We start from the raw sequence: 18365 nt of genomic DNA, 5'->3' as shown, positions 1-18365 counted from the left end.
AATGAAGGGTTACACTGCACTCACCTGTTTCACACGTGGGTCCAGCAAACTCGCTGAAGGCACAGTCACATACGTAGCGGCTGTCCTGCCATTGCTCATCACACACCCCGGCGTTCTTACATGGAGAACTCTCACAGCCATCCTTACACATGGCTGTCACAGCTGGAAATAACAGGATCGAAATGATGATAACATGCATATATAGTTTGGATTAAATCCTTTCAGAAATCTAGAAGAAGTAAGATTAACAAACATTATAGTTTATGATGCAGACACGTCCCATGCCAAGTTCATTGGCACATAACTGGCCAGGATTAGTGGTTGACACTGCACATGAAAATTGTGTCACTCAATACTGTCTCTCTAAATTTGTTTTGAGGAGTATAATAACAATAGTTAAAACATTAATATGTTAATATTTTGCACTAGCAGTGTTACCTTAAGTTTGAGATTATTTTAACCTTCAAACCACTCAAAAATAAGATATTTTTTGCCCGTCAATGCATCAGAATTTTATAATCTTTAAGCATAAAATCGCATTGTAGATAATTTTATCTCACATCTACGCTTTATCAACTAAAAGCAACAAAGCATGGGCTAAACTATGTCCAACTGTTATGTGGCTCCACCGCACAGAATGGTAAGTTCAATGTGCTATAATAACACGTCAATAAGTGCTTGTTATCACATATACAGCGGATTTCCAATACACACAAAAATATAAAAAACATGCTTTAATTTTATCATCTTTTCGAAATAGTTTTATATTTCAACATTGAAATTGAGACAGTTTGGACAATGTGAGCCTTGTTCTGAGAAAACTGGGCTTAATGCATGCCAGTAAAGTGTCGTCCAATATTAGCATATGCAGTCCGCATAGGCTAATCAGGGACAACACTATCCGCTTTTATTGAATTTTTCATTTAAACAAACTCTCTTCTTAACAAATTCCAGTCTAGGCAGAAAGTGTTGTCCCAGATAAGAATGTGCAGACTGCAGGGGATAATCTGGGATAACACCTTACAAACATGCTTTAAGCCCCATTTTTCTGAAATCTGTCTGCAAGTCCTCTCCAGTATCAAGCCACTCTCCTACCTCCATTAGTCTTTTGGGCCTCCTCCTGCAGATGAAAAACAGTGTCTCCAATCTTGAGGCCCCTTATGCAGCCGTACAGTGTCTGATAGGACGACATGTTGAACGGTACTCCCCCTACATACACATGTATCCCAGCAGGCCCCGCGATGGGGCCACGTACGGGTGACACACGCTCCTCTGAAACACAGAAAACCATGGCGATGTGTTCAGGGCCTGCTTTCTTGTACAAAAACAAAACTTTATTAGTTATCATCTTGGCATAGTATCATGAACATAAGTAAATATTCTGAATCAACTTTGAGTTTCTTCTCAATTTTTTAGATGAGCCTGATCAACATACTCAATTTTATGATCATTGAGTCTGATTCAACCTGAGTTTAAGGAGAAATATGTACATACTTTTGTAGCTGAGATTTGTGACCAACATTTTGATACTCAGATCAGTTGAGACTCATTGAGCTGAGATTTGTGACCAACATTTTGATACTCAGATCAGTTGGGACTCATTGTAGCTGAGATTTGTGACCAACATTTTGATACTCAGATCAGTTGAGACTCATTGTAGCTGAGATTTGTGACCAACATTTTGATACTCAGATCAGTTGAGACTTATTGTAGCTGAGATTTGTGACCAACATTTTGATACTCAGATCAGTTGAGACTCAAATCTCGTATTCCAAGTTGAGCTAAACAATTGAGAATGTTTGTGATACAGCGCCATTACCTGAAAACTGTTTAAATTAATTTGGTTTCCCCTTAAACTGATCATAACCTATGAATTTTTTCTTTTTCTATGAAAATCATTCTCATAAATGCTGACAATAATGATAATTGCCCTAAAATGGATGCAAATGTTTCCATAACACACTGCTAGCAGGGATTTCAAAGTTATAATTTCTCACCATCAGTGAAAGGCTTCTGTGTGTAAGACTCCAGGGGCAGTTTCTTGTACGAGTTCCTAGTTAGTTCATCATCGACGTTCACAATGACCTTGATGTAGCCGTCAGCGTTGTCAATGACAACCTGGTTCCAGCTGCCATCATCCAGAACACCTGTGTACAGACACACAACGTGTGAAACTACCATCTTGCAGGGACCATTTTCTGGTAGATGTGATGTACACATTTGTATGCAATCAAAGAGAAATAACAAATACATGATACAAAGATATTACATAGACAAATACATTTGTGCCATAATATATGAAAACAGGGCTTAATGCATGCCAGTAAATTTTGTCCCAGAATAGCCTTTGCAGTCTAAATACCGTAAAGAAGAAAGTATTGTCCTTACTAAGCCTGTGTAGATTACACAGGCTAATCTGGGGCAATACATACATGTACAGCACATGCATTAACCCTTTGCAAGCTGGGAAATTTGTCGTCTGCTAAAATGTTGTCTGCTGAAGTTCTAAAATTAGCATTTTCTTCGAATTATTTTTAAAGAATACTATCAGAATAGCAAACAGTTTGGATCCTGATGAGACGCCACGTTCTGTGGCCTCTCATCTGGATCCAAACTGTTTGCAAGGGCCATCAAAATTCGGTTCCAGCACTGAAAGAGTTAAGCCCACATCGAGACTCGTTTGAACATCTCTTCAGTGTGGTTAATTACTTAATAATTATGTTACTTATGTTCTGCATGCCCTTAAAATACCACGAAGAAGACATCTCAAAAGCATTTAAAATGCAGACAAAACATGGTGCATTAAATATTTATTAAATGCGATCAATTACCTTCATTACAAAACATATTTTCTGGCCTTTTGATTTGAATGTAACCTCTAATATAGTGATCACTCACCTCTAACCTCCTTGGTCTGCTGCTAGTCTTTTCGACCCAAATCTAACCTCTAATACATTGATCTCTTACCTGTAACCTCCTTTGTCTGCTACACGACCATTTGACAAAAAATGATACTTCTAATACAGTGACCTCTAATCTTTAACCTCCTTTGTCCACTGCAGGACCATTTGGCACAAATGTAACCTCTTATACAGTGACCTCTAACCTTTAATCTCCTTTGTCTGCTGGAGAATGACGTTGAACCTGTTGAAGCGGGCAATGATCTTGTTGCTATCCTGCAGGTGCACCTGGATGAAGTTGTTGAGGTGGTCATGGATATACAGGAGCAGCGTGTTACGAAGAAAGGTTCGGAAGCTGAAGATGATAGTGTTGTCAAGGAAACCAGAGTCAACAGGTGCATCGTAGTGAAGGTAGGAGCTGCGTGTACCAATGAATGTCACTGAGTCTGTGTTGAGGTCTGTAACAAATGATCATTGTATTTTATTTCTCTTTTTTAAGTGTGACGAATAATTTTCTTTTTCAGTGGGAGATATAGTTCTTTATTTACATGTAAGTGGGAGACATAATTATCTATTTAAGTGCTACACATAATTCTCTATTTAAGTGGGAGACACAATTCTCTATGTAAGTGGGATACATAATATTCCCTTTAAGCTAGTAAGGAAAGAGAAAAATGTTAGCAAGCTAAAACTTAAAATTTAACCAACCATTCAAATATTAGAAAACTGAGTGCAGCACTCACCAAAGCCGCAGTTGTGCCCGGAGTGAGCCCAGGGGTTGGCACAGACACACTGATGCGCACCCCACTCCTCCACGCACCTACCCCCATTGAGACACGGGTTGGGCCAACAGGACGCCATACACTCCTCAAACACAGTGTTCTGGCTGCTGTGTAATGGCAGAGACACAAGAAAGATATTAGTAATACTTTATGAGAACATGATAATATTTTATCCTTGTTCTGGGAAAACTGGGCTAAATACATGTGTGAAAAGTGTCATCACAGATTGGCCTGTGCAGTCCACACAGGCTGCTAACGGAAGACACTTTCCATCTAGACTGGATTTTTGTTTAAAAGAGACTTTCTTAAAAGGGATAATACAGCACAGGCTAATCAGGGATGACACTTTCCACTTTTAATGTATTTTTCTTTTAACTCTTTCAGTGCTGGAACTTTGCAAACAGTTTGGATCCAGATGAGACGCCACAGAACGTGGTGTCTCATCAGGATCCAAACTGTTTGCTATTCTGATAGTATTCTTTGAAAAAAACCCGAAGAAAATGCTATTTTTAGAAATCAGCAGGCAACATTTTAGCAGACGACAAATTTCCCAGCATGCAAAGGGTTAAAGGAAGTCCCTGCATAGGCTAATATGTGGTAATTCTTTAAGCAAATGCATTAAGCCCCATTTTTTAAGAGCGAGGTTAATTTTTTCCATACACATGTCCTCAATCTTGGTTGAAACTAATATTCGCTCCAAAAATGCTATGCCTTTTGAATGCCAATGGGGATTTTTCTACAAATACTTTGTTATCATTAATTATTTATCAGGCATGGCATTTATCATGTGTTCAAGTCAGAGTGGAAAATCAACCAATGAAACCACACACAATTTGATCAGTTACATTATGCATGTGTTAGATTTCTGCATTTTTACAGTTATCAGGTAAATTCAAAATAGATTTCTATACTTCATTTGAAGAGTTATGAAATGTCTGGTGCAATTTCATTAATCAAAATTAATAAAAAGTGAAATTTTGACAGCCAACTATCCTACAGTATATAATTTTACATACAAATCAGTCTCAACAACATTATTTGTGTAACCAAACTTTTTACATTATTTCTTAGATTGTCACACTCATCAGTTAATAAATTCTCACACATAAAGCCCCTCTAATCATAAGAATTCTGTACCTGGAGTCTATGAGACTGTTGAGTGGGTAGGCCCGCCCGTTGTATGCCAGACCACGCATGCAGCCTACCATCCCACGTATGCTGTCTACAACAGGGTCCTTCTTAACACTGTAATACAACAAGAATTCAGGTGACAACTGGTCAGTACAGATGGACACAGGTCAGTACAAGTCAAAACAGATCAAAAGAGAAAAAAATATATCAATTCATGTAAAAACTGGTCAATACAGGTGACAATAGGTAACCACAGAAAAACATGTTAATACGTGTCAAAAAAGCAAATTCATTGAATTGATATCCCGCGCAAAATGCATTTTGTTTATTGATGGTTGCAAATCCCTTGATATATGGTACAAATAACTAAGGGTAGGGTAATTGTTTTTATGCATTGCAATTCTACTCATTGATATCTATACACCCATGAAGTTTCATGTTGAAATCTTGTAGTATATCTAAAATATAGACCTTAACAAGAGATGTGTTTGTCAGAAACACAATGCCCCCTATTGCGCTGCTTTGAAGCCATAAATTTGACCTTTTACCTTGAAGTATAACCTTGACCTTTCACCACTCAAAATGTGCAGCTCCATCAGATACACATGCATGCCAAATATCAAGTTGCTATCTTCAATATTGCAAAAGTTATCAAGAAGGTTAAAGTTTTGGTTAAAGTTTTTGAATTTGTTTTTTTGACCTTTGACCTTGAAGGATGACCTTGACCTTGACCTTTCACCACTCAAAATGTGCAGCTCCATGAGATACACATGCATGCCGAACATCAAGTTGCTATCTTGAATATTGCAAAAGTTATGACCAAGGTTAAAGTTTTGGTTAAAGTTTTGGGACACACACACACATACAATGACAGACAGGCCAAAAACAATATAACCCCGATCTTTCAATCCAGGGGCATAAAAATTAAATAATATCAAAACAACCAACCAAGGACAATAACTCTTATTTAAGAAAGTGAAGGGTTATGGTTCTTGTGCATGACACTTCTACTCATTAATATCAATACACCCAGGAAGTCTCATGTGTAGTCTTGAATGGAACAAAACAAGAGGGCAATGATGGCCCTGTATCGCTCCAATGCTGAAAAAAAGCTGAACCAAATATTCTCTGCATGTGCAAATACTTAAATATAGGCCCTATTTAAGCACATGTACACTTTTGTGACCCCCTGGGCTTGGTCAAATTTAACCCCAGGGGAATAATTTGAGCAAACTTTGTAGAGGACTACAATATCTCACTACATGTACATACAAAATATGGTAGCCCTAGGTCCTAGAGTTAATGACAAGAATATTTTAAAAGTTTTCACAAAATAAGCAAGATATAAGCGTATATAATGTTCAATTTTGTGACCCGGGGGTCAGGACCAAATTTGACCCAAAGGGCATAATTTTAACAAACTTGGTAGAGGACTATAAGATGTTACTGCACACCAAATTTGGTAGCCATAGTCTGAATGGTTTTCGACGAGAAGATTTTTAAAGATTTAATAAAATAGGTGCTTTATAGGCGTTTATTCAATTTTGTGACCCCCCAGGGCAGGGTCAAATTTGACCCAAGGGGCATAATTTGAAAAAACTTAGTAGAGAACTATTAGATGTCACTACATACCAAATTTAGTAGCCCTATGCCTTATGGTTAAGGACAAAAAGATTTTTAAAGTTATCACAAAATAGGCACTATATAAGCATATAATCGATTGTGTGGTCCCCAGGACAGGGTAAAATTTGACTCCTGGGGCATAATTTGAACAAACTAAATGGAGGACTATACAATGTCACTACATACCAAACTGTGTAGCCCTAGGCCTAATGGTTATGGACAAGAATTTTTTTTAAGTTTTCACAAAATAGGCATTATTTAAGCATATGTTCAATTTTGTGACCCCCGGGGCAGGGTCAAATTTGACCCCAGGGATAAAATTTGAAAAAATGTGGTAGAGGACTATAAGATGTCACTACATACCAAATTTAATAGCCCTAGGCCCAATGTTTATTGACAAGAAGATTTTAAAAGTTTTCACAAAAAAGGCCGTATATAAGCGCATGTTCAATTTTGTGACCCCCAGGGCAGGGTCAAACTTGACCCCAGGGGCATAATTTGAACAAACTTGGTAGAGGACTATAAGATGTCACTACATACTAAATTTGGTAGCCCTTGTCACAATGTTTATGGACAAGAAGATTTTTAAAGTTTTCAAAAAATAAGACCTTTATAAGCATATATTCAATTTTGTGACCCCCAGGGCAGTTTCAAATTTTACCCCAGTGGGAATAATTTGAACAAACTATAAAGAGAACTATTACATGAGACTACATACCAAATTTGGTAGCCCTATGCCTTACAGTTATGGACAAAAAGAATGTTAAAGTTTTCACAAAATAGGCCTTATATAAGAATATGTTCAATTTTGTGACCCTCAGGGCAGGGTCAAATTTGACCCCACGGGCATAATTTTAACAAATTTGGTTGAGGACTATAAGATGTCAATACATACCAATTTTGATAGCCTTAGGCCCAATGGTTATGGACGAGAGAATTTTGAAAGTTTTCACAAAATAGGCCTTATATAAGCATATGTTTAATTTTATGACCCCCGAGGCAGGGTCAAATTTGACTCCAGGGGCATAATTTGAGAAATTTGGTAGAAGACTATTAGATGTTTCTACTTACCAAATTTGATAGCCCTAGGCCCATTGGTTATGGACAAGAAATTTGAAAGTTTTCACAAAATAGGCCTTATATAAGCATATGTTCAATTTTGTGACCCCCGGTGCAGAGTCAAATTTGACCCCAGGGGCATAATTTGAAGAAATTTGGTAGAGGACTACTAGATGTCTCTACATACCAAATTTGATAGCCCTAGGCCCAATGGTTATGGACGAGAAGATTTTGAAAGTTTTCACAAAATAGGCCTTATATATGCATATGTTCAATTTTGTGACCCCCGGGGCAGGGTCAAATTTGACCCCAGGAGCATAATTTGAAAATATTTGGTAGAGGTCTTTTAGATGTCTCTACATACCAAATTAAATAGACCTAGACCCAATGGTTATGGACGAAAAGATTTGAAAGTTTTCACAAAAAAGGCCTAATATAAGCATAAGTTCAATTTTGTGACCCCCAGGGCAGGGTCAAATTTGACCCCAGGGGCATAAAATTTGAAGAAATTTGGTAGAGGACTATAAGATGTCTCTACATACCAAATTTGATAGTCCTAGGCGCAATGGTTATGGATGACAAAATTTTGAAAGTTTTCACAAAATAGGCCTTATAAAGGCATATGTTCGAATTTTGTGACCCCCGGGGCAGGGTCAAATTTGACCCCAGGGGCATAATTTGAAGAAATGTGGTAGAGGACTATTAGATGTCTCTACATACCAAATTTTATAGCCCTAGGCCCAATGGTTATGGACGAGAAGATTTTGAAAGTTTTCACAAAATAGGCCTTATATAAGCAAATTTTCATTTTTGTGACCCCCGGGGCAGGGTAAAATTTGACCCCAGGGGCATTATTTGAAGAAATTTGGTAGAAGACTATTAGATGTCTCTACATACCAAATTTGATAGCCCTAGGCCCAATGGTAATAGATAAGAAGATTTTGAAAGTTTTCACAAAATAGGCCTTATATAAGCATATGTTCAATTTTGTGACCGCCGGGGCAGAGTCAAATTTGACCCCAGGGGCATAATTTGAAGAAATTTGGTAAAGGACTATTAGATGTCTCTACATACCACATTTGATAGGCCTAGGCCCAATGGTTATGGACGAGAAGATTTTGAAAGTTTTCACAAAATAGGCCTTATATAAGCAAATTTTCATTTTTGTGACCCCCGCGGCAGGGTCAAATTTAAACCCAGGGGCATAATTTGAACAAATTTGAAAGAGGTTCACCCCAGGAACATTCCTGAGAAATTTCATCAGAATTGGACCAGTAGTTTAGGAGAAGAAGATGTTTAAAGGACAAGTTAACGCACGCACGCACGGACGCATGCACGACGGACACAGGACCATGACATAAGCCCCTCTGGCCTTTGGCCAGTGGAGCTAAAAACAAGTGTAACAACTCTTATTTAAGAAAGTGTAGGATTATGGTTCTTATGCATGACAATTCTCTTAATTGATATCTATACATCTATGAAGTTTCATGATGATATTTTATATAGTTTCTGAGATACAGCACTGAAAAGTTTTGTTCAAGACAGACGGACGGACTGACAGACTGACAGAGACTGTCTGACACACAGACAACCCCAGATATATATCCCTGCGCCATTGGCGAGGGATAATAAGTCAATTCAAGTGAAAATAAGTCAATACATTTCAAAACAAGTCAGTTGAATACAGGTCAATACAGGTCAATAAATTCAAAACATGTCAATACAGGTCAATTAAGGTCAATATTGGTGAAAACATGTATAAACAATTAATATAGGTTGAAATAGCTTAATACAGGGCAATTAAGTCCAAACAGTTTAACACACATATATACAGGTAAAAACATCTTAAACCATATAAAAACAGGTAAAAACAGGTCAATCTGGTCTATGAAAGTCAATCATTATTCATAAACAATGAACCATGTCAATATGATTGACATGTCTCCTTAACACTGCAAACATATGAGGCATTATATTTTAAAATAGCCAATATAATGATGAAAGTCAAATAAAATGTGAAATAGAAATATTTTGATTATTGACCTTTTAGTATGACCTTCACCTTTAAGATAGGACACATGTCCTTAATGCAATTCCAAATGGTAACAAGAAACCGCCGGAGACGAGTGATGCTCCCCAAAGGTTTTTTTTGTCACAATATTGCACTTTATATTCAGATAAAAGGAAACGTCTTGAGGGCACAGTAGTTGGGGGAACAAGATTTTTTTTATAGGAAATTTCAAAGGGCCATAACTCTGTGAAAAATCATCAGACCAGAACCCGCTGATAATATGCACATCTCCTCTTGGAAGTGAAGCTTCCTATAAAGTTTCATTGAATTCCGGTCATTAATTGCTGAGAAATAGCCAGGACAAAAATTGTGCACCGACGGACGGACACACGGACGGACAGATGAAGCAGCGACTATATGCTCCCCCCCCAAATTTTTTGGGGGAGCATAAAAATACCTTATGAATGATTAAGTTACAGTCTGAACAAACTGTATTATTTCCAACTTTGACCTAAAACATCTATATGTGACATTGACCTTTGACCTGGATCCTATAGGCAGCATACTTTTTTGAAATTGCATGATTAACAACGACGTTTCAGTCTGTACAAAGCAGGATGGACACATGCAAGCACAGCAAGTGAGCTATACTTGTAATACCTATATCAAGCTGACCTAAATAATATCAAGACTAACATAATTTGGCTTAAACCCATTTATTTTAGCTTGATCACATCAAAAGCCTATGACGTATTAAAACAGTCTTGCGTCTGTTTCTCCGGTAGACTTGGTGTCTTATTAGTGGATCTTTTGCATTAAACCTGACTCAACCTTTTTCCTAGGCAGCCCTTATGTCCAGTATGCCAACACAACCAAGCATTCTTAAAATTAGCCTAATCATGGGGAAACTGGACTAAGCGCATGGGGGTTAAGTGTCATCACAGATAAGCATATGCAGTCGTCACAGGCTAATCAGTGAAAACCTTTCACCTAAACTGGTTTGTTAAGAAGAGACTTGCTTTAAACAAAAAATCCATAAAAGCAGAAAGTGACATCCATGATTAGCCTGTGCAGACTGCACAGGCTAATATGTGACAAAATTTTATGCACATGCATTAAGCCCCCTTTTCACAGAGACTCAATCATAACATAAGGTCAACCAGACCTGCTAGGGACTCCACCAATGTAGAGGATTCCTGAGAACATGGCCACAGTGGGTACGCCCTCAGGTATGGTCAGTATCTGCTCCGTGAGGTCCAGCATGCACCGGACATTGTGTCGGTCAGTCTCTATGGAAACCTCGTGCCACCGACCATCACTGACCACTGATGGACTGACAATGACCACTTCTAGCTGCTTTAAGCCCCAGCGGAAATAAAACTTTACTGTATCCTCTGGAAAAGACACATTTGAAGCTAAATTGTTTTTCTGAATGGACATTTCAATGTGCTTTTTGGATGTATTTTTCATTAAAACAAGCAAAATTTAATTTTCTATTTTAAGCCTAAAGGCGTTTTAAGACTTCTGGTACATATGTGGAAATTATTGGATGATTAGAAACACAGATAGGCTAATGTGCCTGGCAAAAAAAACTTAAACACTAGTCAAAGATTAAGGTTTACGGTATCTAGGCCTTAAAATTAACTTATCTGAGGTCTAGCTGAGAAAATTGGACTCAATTCATGTGCATTAACCCTTTGCATGCTGGGAAATTTGTCGTCTGCTAAAATGTTGTCTGCTGAATTTCTAAAAATAGCATTTTCTTCGATTTTTTTCAAAGAATACTATCAAAATAGCAAACAGTTTGGATCCTGATGAGACGCCACATTCTTGGCGTCTCATCTGGATCAAAACTGTTTGCAAAGGCCTTCAAAATTCGGTTCCAGCACTGAAAGAGTTAAAACAAAAAATACCATAAAAGCTGAAAGTCCCCGTGTAGCCTGTATGGACAGCACAGGCTTATCTGGGACAACATTTTGCGCACAAGCATGAAGCCCCAATTTTTTAGAGCATGGCTTACCTGTTTTTAACAATAACGTACCATTCTCTATAGCTACTTGTTCAAGTGAACATTCAACAATGGAAGCCATAGTTTAAACAAGACTACGTGTATAGATATGATTTACAACACACATTAAACAAGACCCTTTCTATTTTTTTCACTGACATTTAACTCATCATCATCTGTTACAATAAGTTATAACTGCTCATACATCAATAGTAACAAACATATGAGCCGCTCTGCGAAAAAGGTGCTTAATGCATGTGAAATTGTCATGACATATAAGCCTGTACAAGATACATAGGCTATTCAGGGACAGCACTGTCTGCTTTTATAACATTAATATTTTAAAGAGGTCTCTTATAAAAAAACATCCAGTTTAGGTTGAAAGTGTCATCCCTGATTAGCCTGTGTGGACTGCAGAGGCTAATTATCTGGAACAGCACTTTAACCCTTAACAACTTAGATAAGTATTCTATGCATTTGTAGTCACTCAGAAAATTAAATTTAATTAAAGACTTTTATTACTTTATTCAAGTTTTAAAGGCTTCATTTCAAACCGTAAGATACTGATTAGCAGCAAACAATATAAAACCTTAACAGACTGCGAGTTACTCTCAGACTGTTCTGGTTTTATGCTGGTTGCAAAAGCCATTTTCACTTTGTTTCTGATGGGGAAAGGGTTACGCATAACCATTAAGCGCTGTTTTCTCTGAGAAAGATTCATATCTCACACATGAAATTTGCTACCTACCCGAAGATACAGCCACTATGAAGTAGTTGATGTTGTCAGGTGTGCCTGTCTGGTAAAGAATGATGGCGCTCGAATGATGTGTGCGGAAACTTACTCGGAGATCACCTGACCTCCAGGAATGACTCACCAGGAACCCCTCGTCTGAGTTGAATGTTACCGCTGTGACAGGACGCTGGCGACCTGAACATATGGTTTTTGCTTCATTAAAATGTCCTTGATGATGAATAATTTTTTGAGGTAAAGGTTTTCAAATATTACAAGAACAATATTTATAAGTGCAGCATTGTTTTACCAATCAGTAAACTATAAAACTTAAACTAATTAAAAGATATCTTCTTATATTTAAATACTGCAATGGGGTTATTGAACAAGAGGGCCAAGATGGGCCTAGTTAGCTCACCTGAGAGAAGTCGGTTCATTCAATCTTTTCCAAATGTCAAACTTGACCTAGATATTGTCCAGACAAACATCCTGGTCAAGTTTCATCATTATTTCATCTGCGAGTCATGATCAATGTACCTATGAAGTTTCATGATCCTAGGCGAAAACATTCTTGAGTTATCATCCGGAAACCATTTTTCTAAGTTGAGTCACCGTGACCTTGACAGCCATTGTGTGAATACGTTTTTTGGCACTGTGACCTTGACCTTTGACTTAGTGACCTAATAATCAATAGGGGTCATCTGCGAGTCATGATCAATATACCTATGAAGTTTCATGAACCTAGGCATAAGCGTTCTTGAGTTAACATCCAGAAACCATTTTACTACTTCAGGTCACCGTGACCTTGACCTTTGACCTAGTGACCTGAACATCAATAGGGGTCATCTGCTAGTCATGATCAGTGTACCTATGAAGTTTCATGATCCTAGGCATAAGCGTTCTTGAGTTATCATCCAGAAACCATTTTACTTGTTCAGGTCACCGTGACCTTGACCTTTGACCTAGTGACCTGAAAATCAATAGGGTTCATCTGCGAGTCATGATCAATGTACCTATAAAGATTCATGATCCTAGGCATAAGCGTTCTTGAGTAATCATCTGGAAACCATTTTACTATTTCGGGTCACCGTTACCTTGACCTTTGACCTAGTGACCTAAAAATCAATAGGGGTCATCTGCGAGTCATCATCAATGTACCTATGAAGTTTCATGATCCTAGGCCTAAGCGTTCTTGAGTTATCATCCGGAAACCATTTTACTATTTTGGGTCATCGTGACCTTGACCTTTGACCTAGTGACCTGAAAATCAACAGGTTTTATCTGCGAGTCATGATCAATGTATCTATGAAGTTTCATGATCCTAGGCATAAGCATAAGCGTTCTTGAGTTATCATCCGGAAACCATTTTACTGCTTTGGGTCACCGTGTCCTTGACCTTTGACCTAGTGACCTGAAAATCAATAGGGGTCATCTGCAAGTAATGATCAATGTATCTATGAAGTTTCATGATCCTAGGCATAAGCGTTCTTGAGTTATCATCCGGGTCATCTGCAAGTCATAATCAATGTACCTATGAAGTTTCATGATCCTTGGCATAAGCGCTCTTGAGTTATCATCCAGAAACCATCTGGTGCACGGACGGACCGACATGAGCAAAACAATATACCCCCTCTTCTTCGAAAAGGGGGGGGGGGGTATAATGAGAAAACTGCCCCCCTCCCAGTAGCCATGTTATTCAACTGACCGGAACCATATTTTAACTCAACTCTCCTATCAAGGAAACAAATGTTCTGAGCAAATTTCATGAAAATTGGGCCAAAAATTTGACTTCTACTGTGTTCACATGTTTTCACTATATACATATAGAGAAAAATGCCCCGCCCACTGGCGGAAATGTTTTTTCACCGATCCCGACCATTTTCAACTCATCCGAGATATCAATAAAACCAATGTTTTGACCAACTTTCATGATGATTGGGCAAAATTTGTGACTTCTAGAGTGTTTACACGGTTTCCCTATAGCCAAATAGGGAAAACTGCCACTAAATACATATAGAGAAAAATGCCTCGCCCACTGGCGGCCATTTTTTTTCACCGATCTCGACCATTTTCGAACTCGTCCAAAACATCAATTGAACCAATGTTTTCACAAACTTTCATGATGATTGGGCAAAAATTGTGACTTCTAGAGTGTTTACAAGGTTTCTCTATAGCCAAATAAGGAAAACTGCCCCGCCCACTGGCGGCCATGTTTTTCATAGGATCGGAACCACTTTTGAACTCAACCAAGATATCATTAAGACAAACATTTTGACAAAGTTACATGAAGATTGGGCATGAAATGTGACTTCTACAGTGTTTACAAGGTTTTTCTTTTTTTTGACCTAGTGACCTAGTTTTTGACCCAGCACAACCCAGTTTCGAACTCGGCCGAGATTTCATTGGGACAAAGCTTCTGACCAAGTTTCATGAAGATGGAGCAAGAAATGTGGCCTATAGAGTGTTTACGAGCAAATGTTAACGGACGAACGGACATACGACGGACAAAGACCGGTCACAAAAGCTCACACTATTCACAAATAAATATGAAAAAAATTTAATAAATAGAAATTGCTTGAAAATGTTATTTGTACCATGTTTTTAATATATAGTTGGTGAAGCATGTCTTTCAAACACTTTACTTCCATCCACCTTTTTATTATATGAACCACTAATTGTTTAGCCTGTAAAGCACACCCCCACCCCGTATGTCAATTTGACATCTTACTCACTGTTCCCCCAACATATCAGAGGCCCCAGGGTAAGGTTGGCTGTGCCCGGGTCCAGGGGGTTGCTGTCCTGTTCTATGTTTACCTCGGTGATGGGCAGTTGCATAGCAACACTGTTGTAACCTTCATCAGATGTCAAGGTCATTGTTTCTGAAATGTTTACAAATATTTATTTAAAAAATAACACCCTGACATTTTACACATATTTATCAAAGAAATAGCAAAGTAAAAGATTGGAAAAATGATTAATAAATAAGCAACAATTAATTCAAATCATATTTAAAATTGTGTATTTGTCATGCATAATTGGAAACTTAATTAGAAATAATATGATCCATATTACCAAAGAAGTCATTCTATTTCAAATATTTCTTTTATCGTGTTTTTGATCAGAATGGTTAGCATTCAATAACAACTGCTTTTTTAAGAAAGGTGGTTTACATTAAAACAAGCAAATTCATTGAATTGATATCTCCCGCCAATATGCTTCTGGACACAAAAGTTTTCTGGATGGATGGACAAAGCCCTTTGACCTCAATGTGTGACCTTGACCTCAGACCCTAGGATTATGGGTGTTGAATGTGAAGCACCCCCAGATGATTGAGAACAACTATGGCAAGTTTCATGGCAAAGTAAAGGAATTACTAAATAATGAATAATTCATCAAATTTGTGACCTTTGACCTCAATGTGTGACCTTGACCTTAGCCCTAGGGTTATAGGTGTTGAATGTGAAGCACCCCCAGATGAGAACAACTATGGCAAGTTTCATGGCTCTGGCTCATGTGTTAATGGAGATAAAGCTCTAAGCTTATATTAAAAAGCATTTTTACAAGATACAAAGGGCCATAACTCCGTTATTAACAGATGGTGTACAATGCCATTTGGCTTGCATCATCCTCTTATCCATATATATATACTCATATAAAGTCTCAATTAACTCCGCCAAAGCACTTCCAAGATATGGCTCCGGACGGACGACAGAAAGACGAACGGACAACGCCAAAACAATATCCCTCCACCTATGGCGGGGGATAATTGTGGTTAAATTAACATTGAAGAGCATGTTGTAAAATTGTAATTGTCAGAAAAAGTTTTAATTGAACTAAGCCAGTATCTCCATTATTAACTGTTGTGAAACAACTACATTATGCTATAATTACAACTCACTATTATCACAGTTACACCTCTCCCCAGCACAGGAGTCCGTGAGAGCGCAGGTGCAGAGACCCGGTTGGCTATCATTGGTGCCCAAGTATTCTATCATGTCCCCGGACGCAGAACGGAACCAAGTTTTGGTACCCAAACTGAAGTGTAATTTGATGAAATACATTGGATTTAATACATGCAATGATGTATAAGGGATGAATTATATTTGAGCCTTCATCAGGGAAAACTGGGCTTAATGCATAATGTGTACTATGACATGCCTGTGCAGTCGTAATGCAAAAACAAACAAGAGGCCCCAAAGTGCCCTGGTTCGCTCACCTGAGAGACTAAAATGGAAAGAAACAAAGATTAAAACTCTTCAGCAAATATTTCAAATAATTGGTATGACAAGACTGACTTTAAAAATAAGGTGTTCTAAAGTATTCACAATAGGCAAATATAGAAAATTACCCGACCCATCGTGGCAGCCATGTTTTTAATACCCATATTAAAAAAATAATATATATATATATATATAAGGAAAATGCTTCTTACATGCATATAGAGAAATCTTCCCCATCCCCTGGCAGCCATGTTTTTCCACTGATCACGACCATTTTCAAACTCATCAGACATAACAATAAAACCAGTGTTTTGACCAAGTATCATGATGATATGGCCAAAAACGTGACTTTTAGAGTGTTCAAAAGCTTTTTCAGTATATAAATATAAGGAAAATGACCCCCCCCCCCCCCCCCCCTGGCGGTCATGTTACTAGATGGATCAAAACCATTTTTGAACTCAACCGTCCTATCCAGGAAAAAAAATGTTCTGACCAAATGTCATGAAGATTAGGCAAAAAAAGTGTCTTCTAGACTGTTCACATGTTTTGACTATAATACTTATAGAGAAAACTGCCCCACCCCCTGGCACGTTTTGCTCAGGTGAGCTAAAAAGGTACCTAAATAACGTGCTTTAGATGGCAAAACTATTCTAATACAAATGTATCAACATTTATGACCTTAGAAGTTACATCAGATAGTAATGCAACAGATCTCTGTGTATGAATTTTAGGGTATAAAACAAGAGGGCCATGCTGGCCCTGTATCGCTCCACTGTTTTTTTATGTGAAAATAGCGTGAAATGCGCATGGGTTGAAATGTACTCAAACATGTGACTTTCTCTTTCTATCCCTCGTATGTTAAGTTTTGTGACCCCCGGGGCAGGGTCAAATTTGAGCCCAGGGGAATAATTTGAACAAATTTGGTAGAGGACTATTAGATGTCACTACATACCAAAGTTAGTAGCCCTAGGCTCTATAATTATGAACAAGAAGATTTTTAAAGTTTGCACAAAATAGGCCTTATTTTAGCATATGTTCATTTCTGTGACCCCCGGGGCAGGGTCAAATTTGACCCCAGGGGCATAATTTGAAAAAACTTGGTAGAGAACTTTAAGATTTTAATACATACCAAATTAGGTAGAAATAGGCCCAATGGTTATAATGGACAAGAACATTTTTAAAGTTTGCACAAAATAGGCCCATTAAAAGCATATGTTCAATTTTGTGACCCCTGGGGAACGGTCAAATTTGATCCCAGGGGCTTAATTTGAACAAACTTGGTATAGGACTATTAGATGTCACTGCATACCAAATTTGGTAGCCCTATGCCATACGGTTATGGACAAAAAGATTTTTAAAGTTTGCACAAAATAGGCCTTATTTAAGCGTATGTTCATTTTTGTGACCCCCGGGGCAGGGTCAAATTTGACCCTAGGGGCATAATGTGAAGAAACTAAGTAGAGAACTATTACTATCAGATGTCACTACATACCGAATTTGGTAGCCCTAGGCCCTACGGTTATGGACATAAAGATTTTAAAGTTTGCACAAAATAGGCTTTATATAAGCATATGTTCAATTTATTGACCCCCGGGGCAGGGTCAAATTTGACCCCAGGGGCATAATTTGAACAAACAAAGTAGAGAACTATTAAATGTCACTACATACCAAATGTGGTAGCACTAGGCCCAATGGTTATGGACAAAAGGATTTTTAAAGAAAAAGTTAACGCACACACGGACGCACGCACGCACGACGGACACAGGACCATGACATAAGCCCCGCTGGCCTCTGGCCAGTGGAGCTTAAAAACTAATAAAAAAGGGGGTGCAGTTTAAAACATCTGGACTAGTGCAGAATTCAATATAGTGCGAAACTCCTGTAAATCGGGCCATCAAGCA

The 18365-nt window shown here is 38.1% G+C and overlaps 1 protein-coding gene across 1 annotated transcript in view; it reads right to left on the bottom strand.

The window, feature by feature from the left end:
- The window catches only part of LOC127850732 (axotactin-like), a 133147-nt gene that overhangs the window by 33742 nt on the left and 81040 nt on the right, over positions 1 to 18365 (bottom strand). Inside the window, exons 14-23 of the mRNA XM_052384013.1 lie at positions 16143 to 16279; positions 14977 to 15123; positions 12263 to 12442; positions 10672 to 10900; positions 4820 to 4927; positions 3644 to 3789; positions 3107 to 3358; positions 1998 to 2147; positions 1096 to 1272; positions 25 to 162 (exon numbers count right to left, since the gene is read on the bottom strand). Coding sequence (XP_052239973.1) covers positions 25 to 162; positions 1096 to 1272; positions 1998 to 2147; positions 3107 to 3358; positions 3644 to 3789; positions 4820 to 4927; positions 10672 to 10900; positions 12263 to 12442; positions 14977 to 15123; positions 16143 to 16279 — 1664 coding nt within the window. The remainder of the gene's footprint in view (positions 1 to 24; positions 163 to 1095; positions 1273 to 1997; positions 2148 to 3106; positions 3359 to 3643; positions 3790 to 4819; positions 4928 to 10671; positions 10901 to 12262; positions 12443 to 14976; positions 15124 to 16142; positions 16280 to 18365) is intronic.

The sequence above is a fragment of the Dreissena polymorpha genome, chromosome 11 (genome assembly GCF_020536995.1).
Source record: "Dreissena polymorpha isolate Duluth1 chromosome 11, UMN_Dpol_1.0, whole genome shotgun sequence".
NCBI lineage: Eukaryota > Metazoa > Mollusca > Bivalvia > Myida > Dreissenidae > Dreissena > Dreissena polymorpha.
Note: the sequence above shows the minus strand (reverse complement) of the source record. Positions and strands in the feature narration are given on the sequence as shown.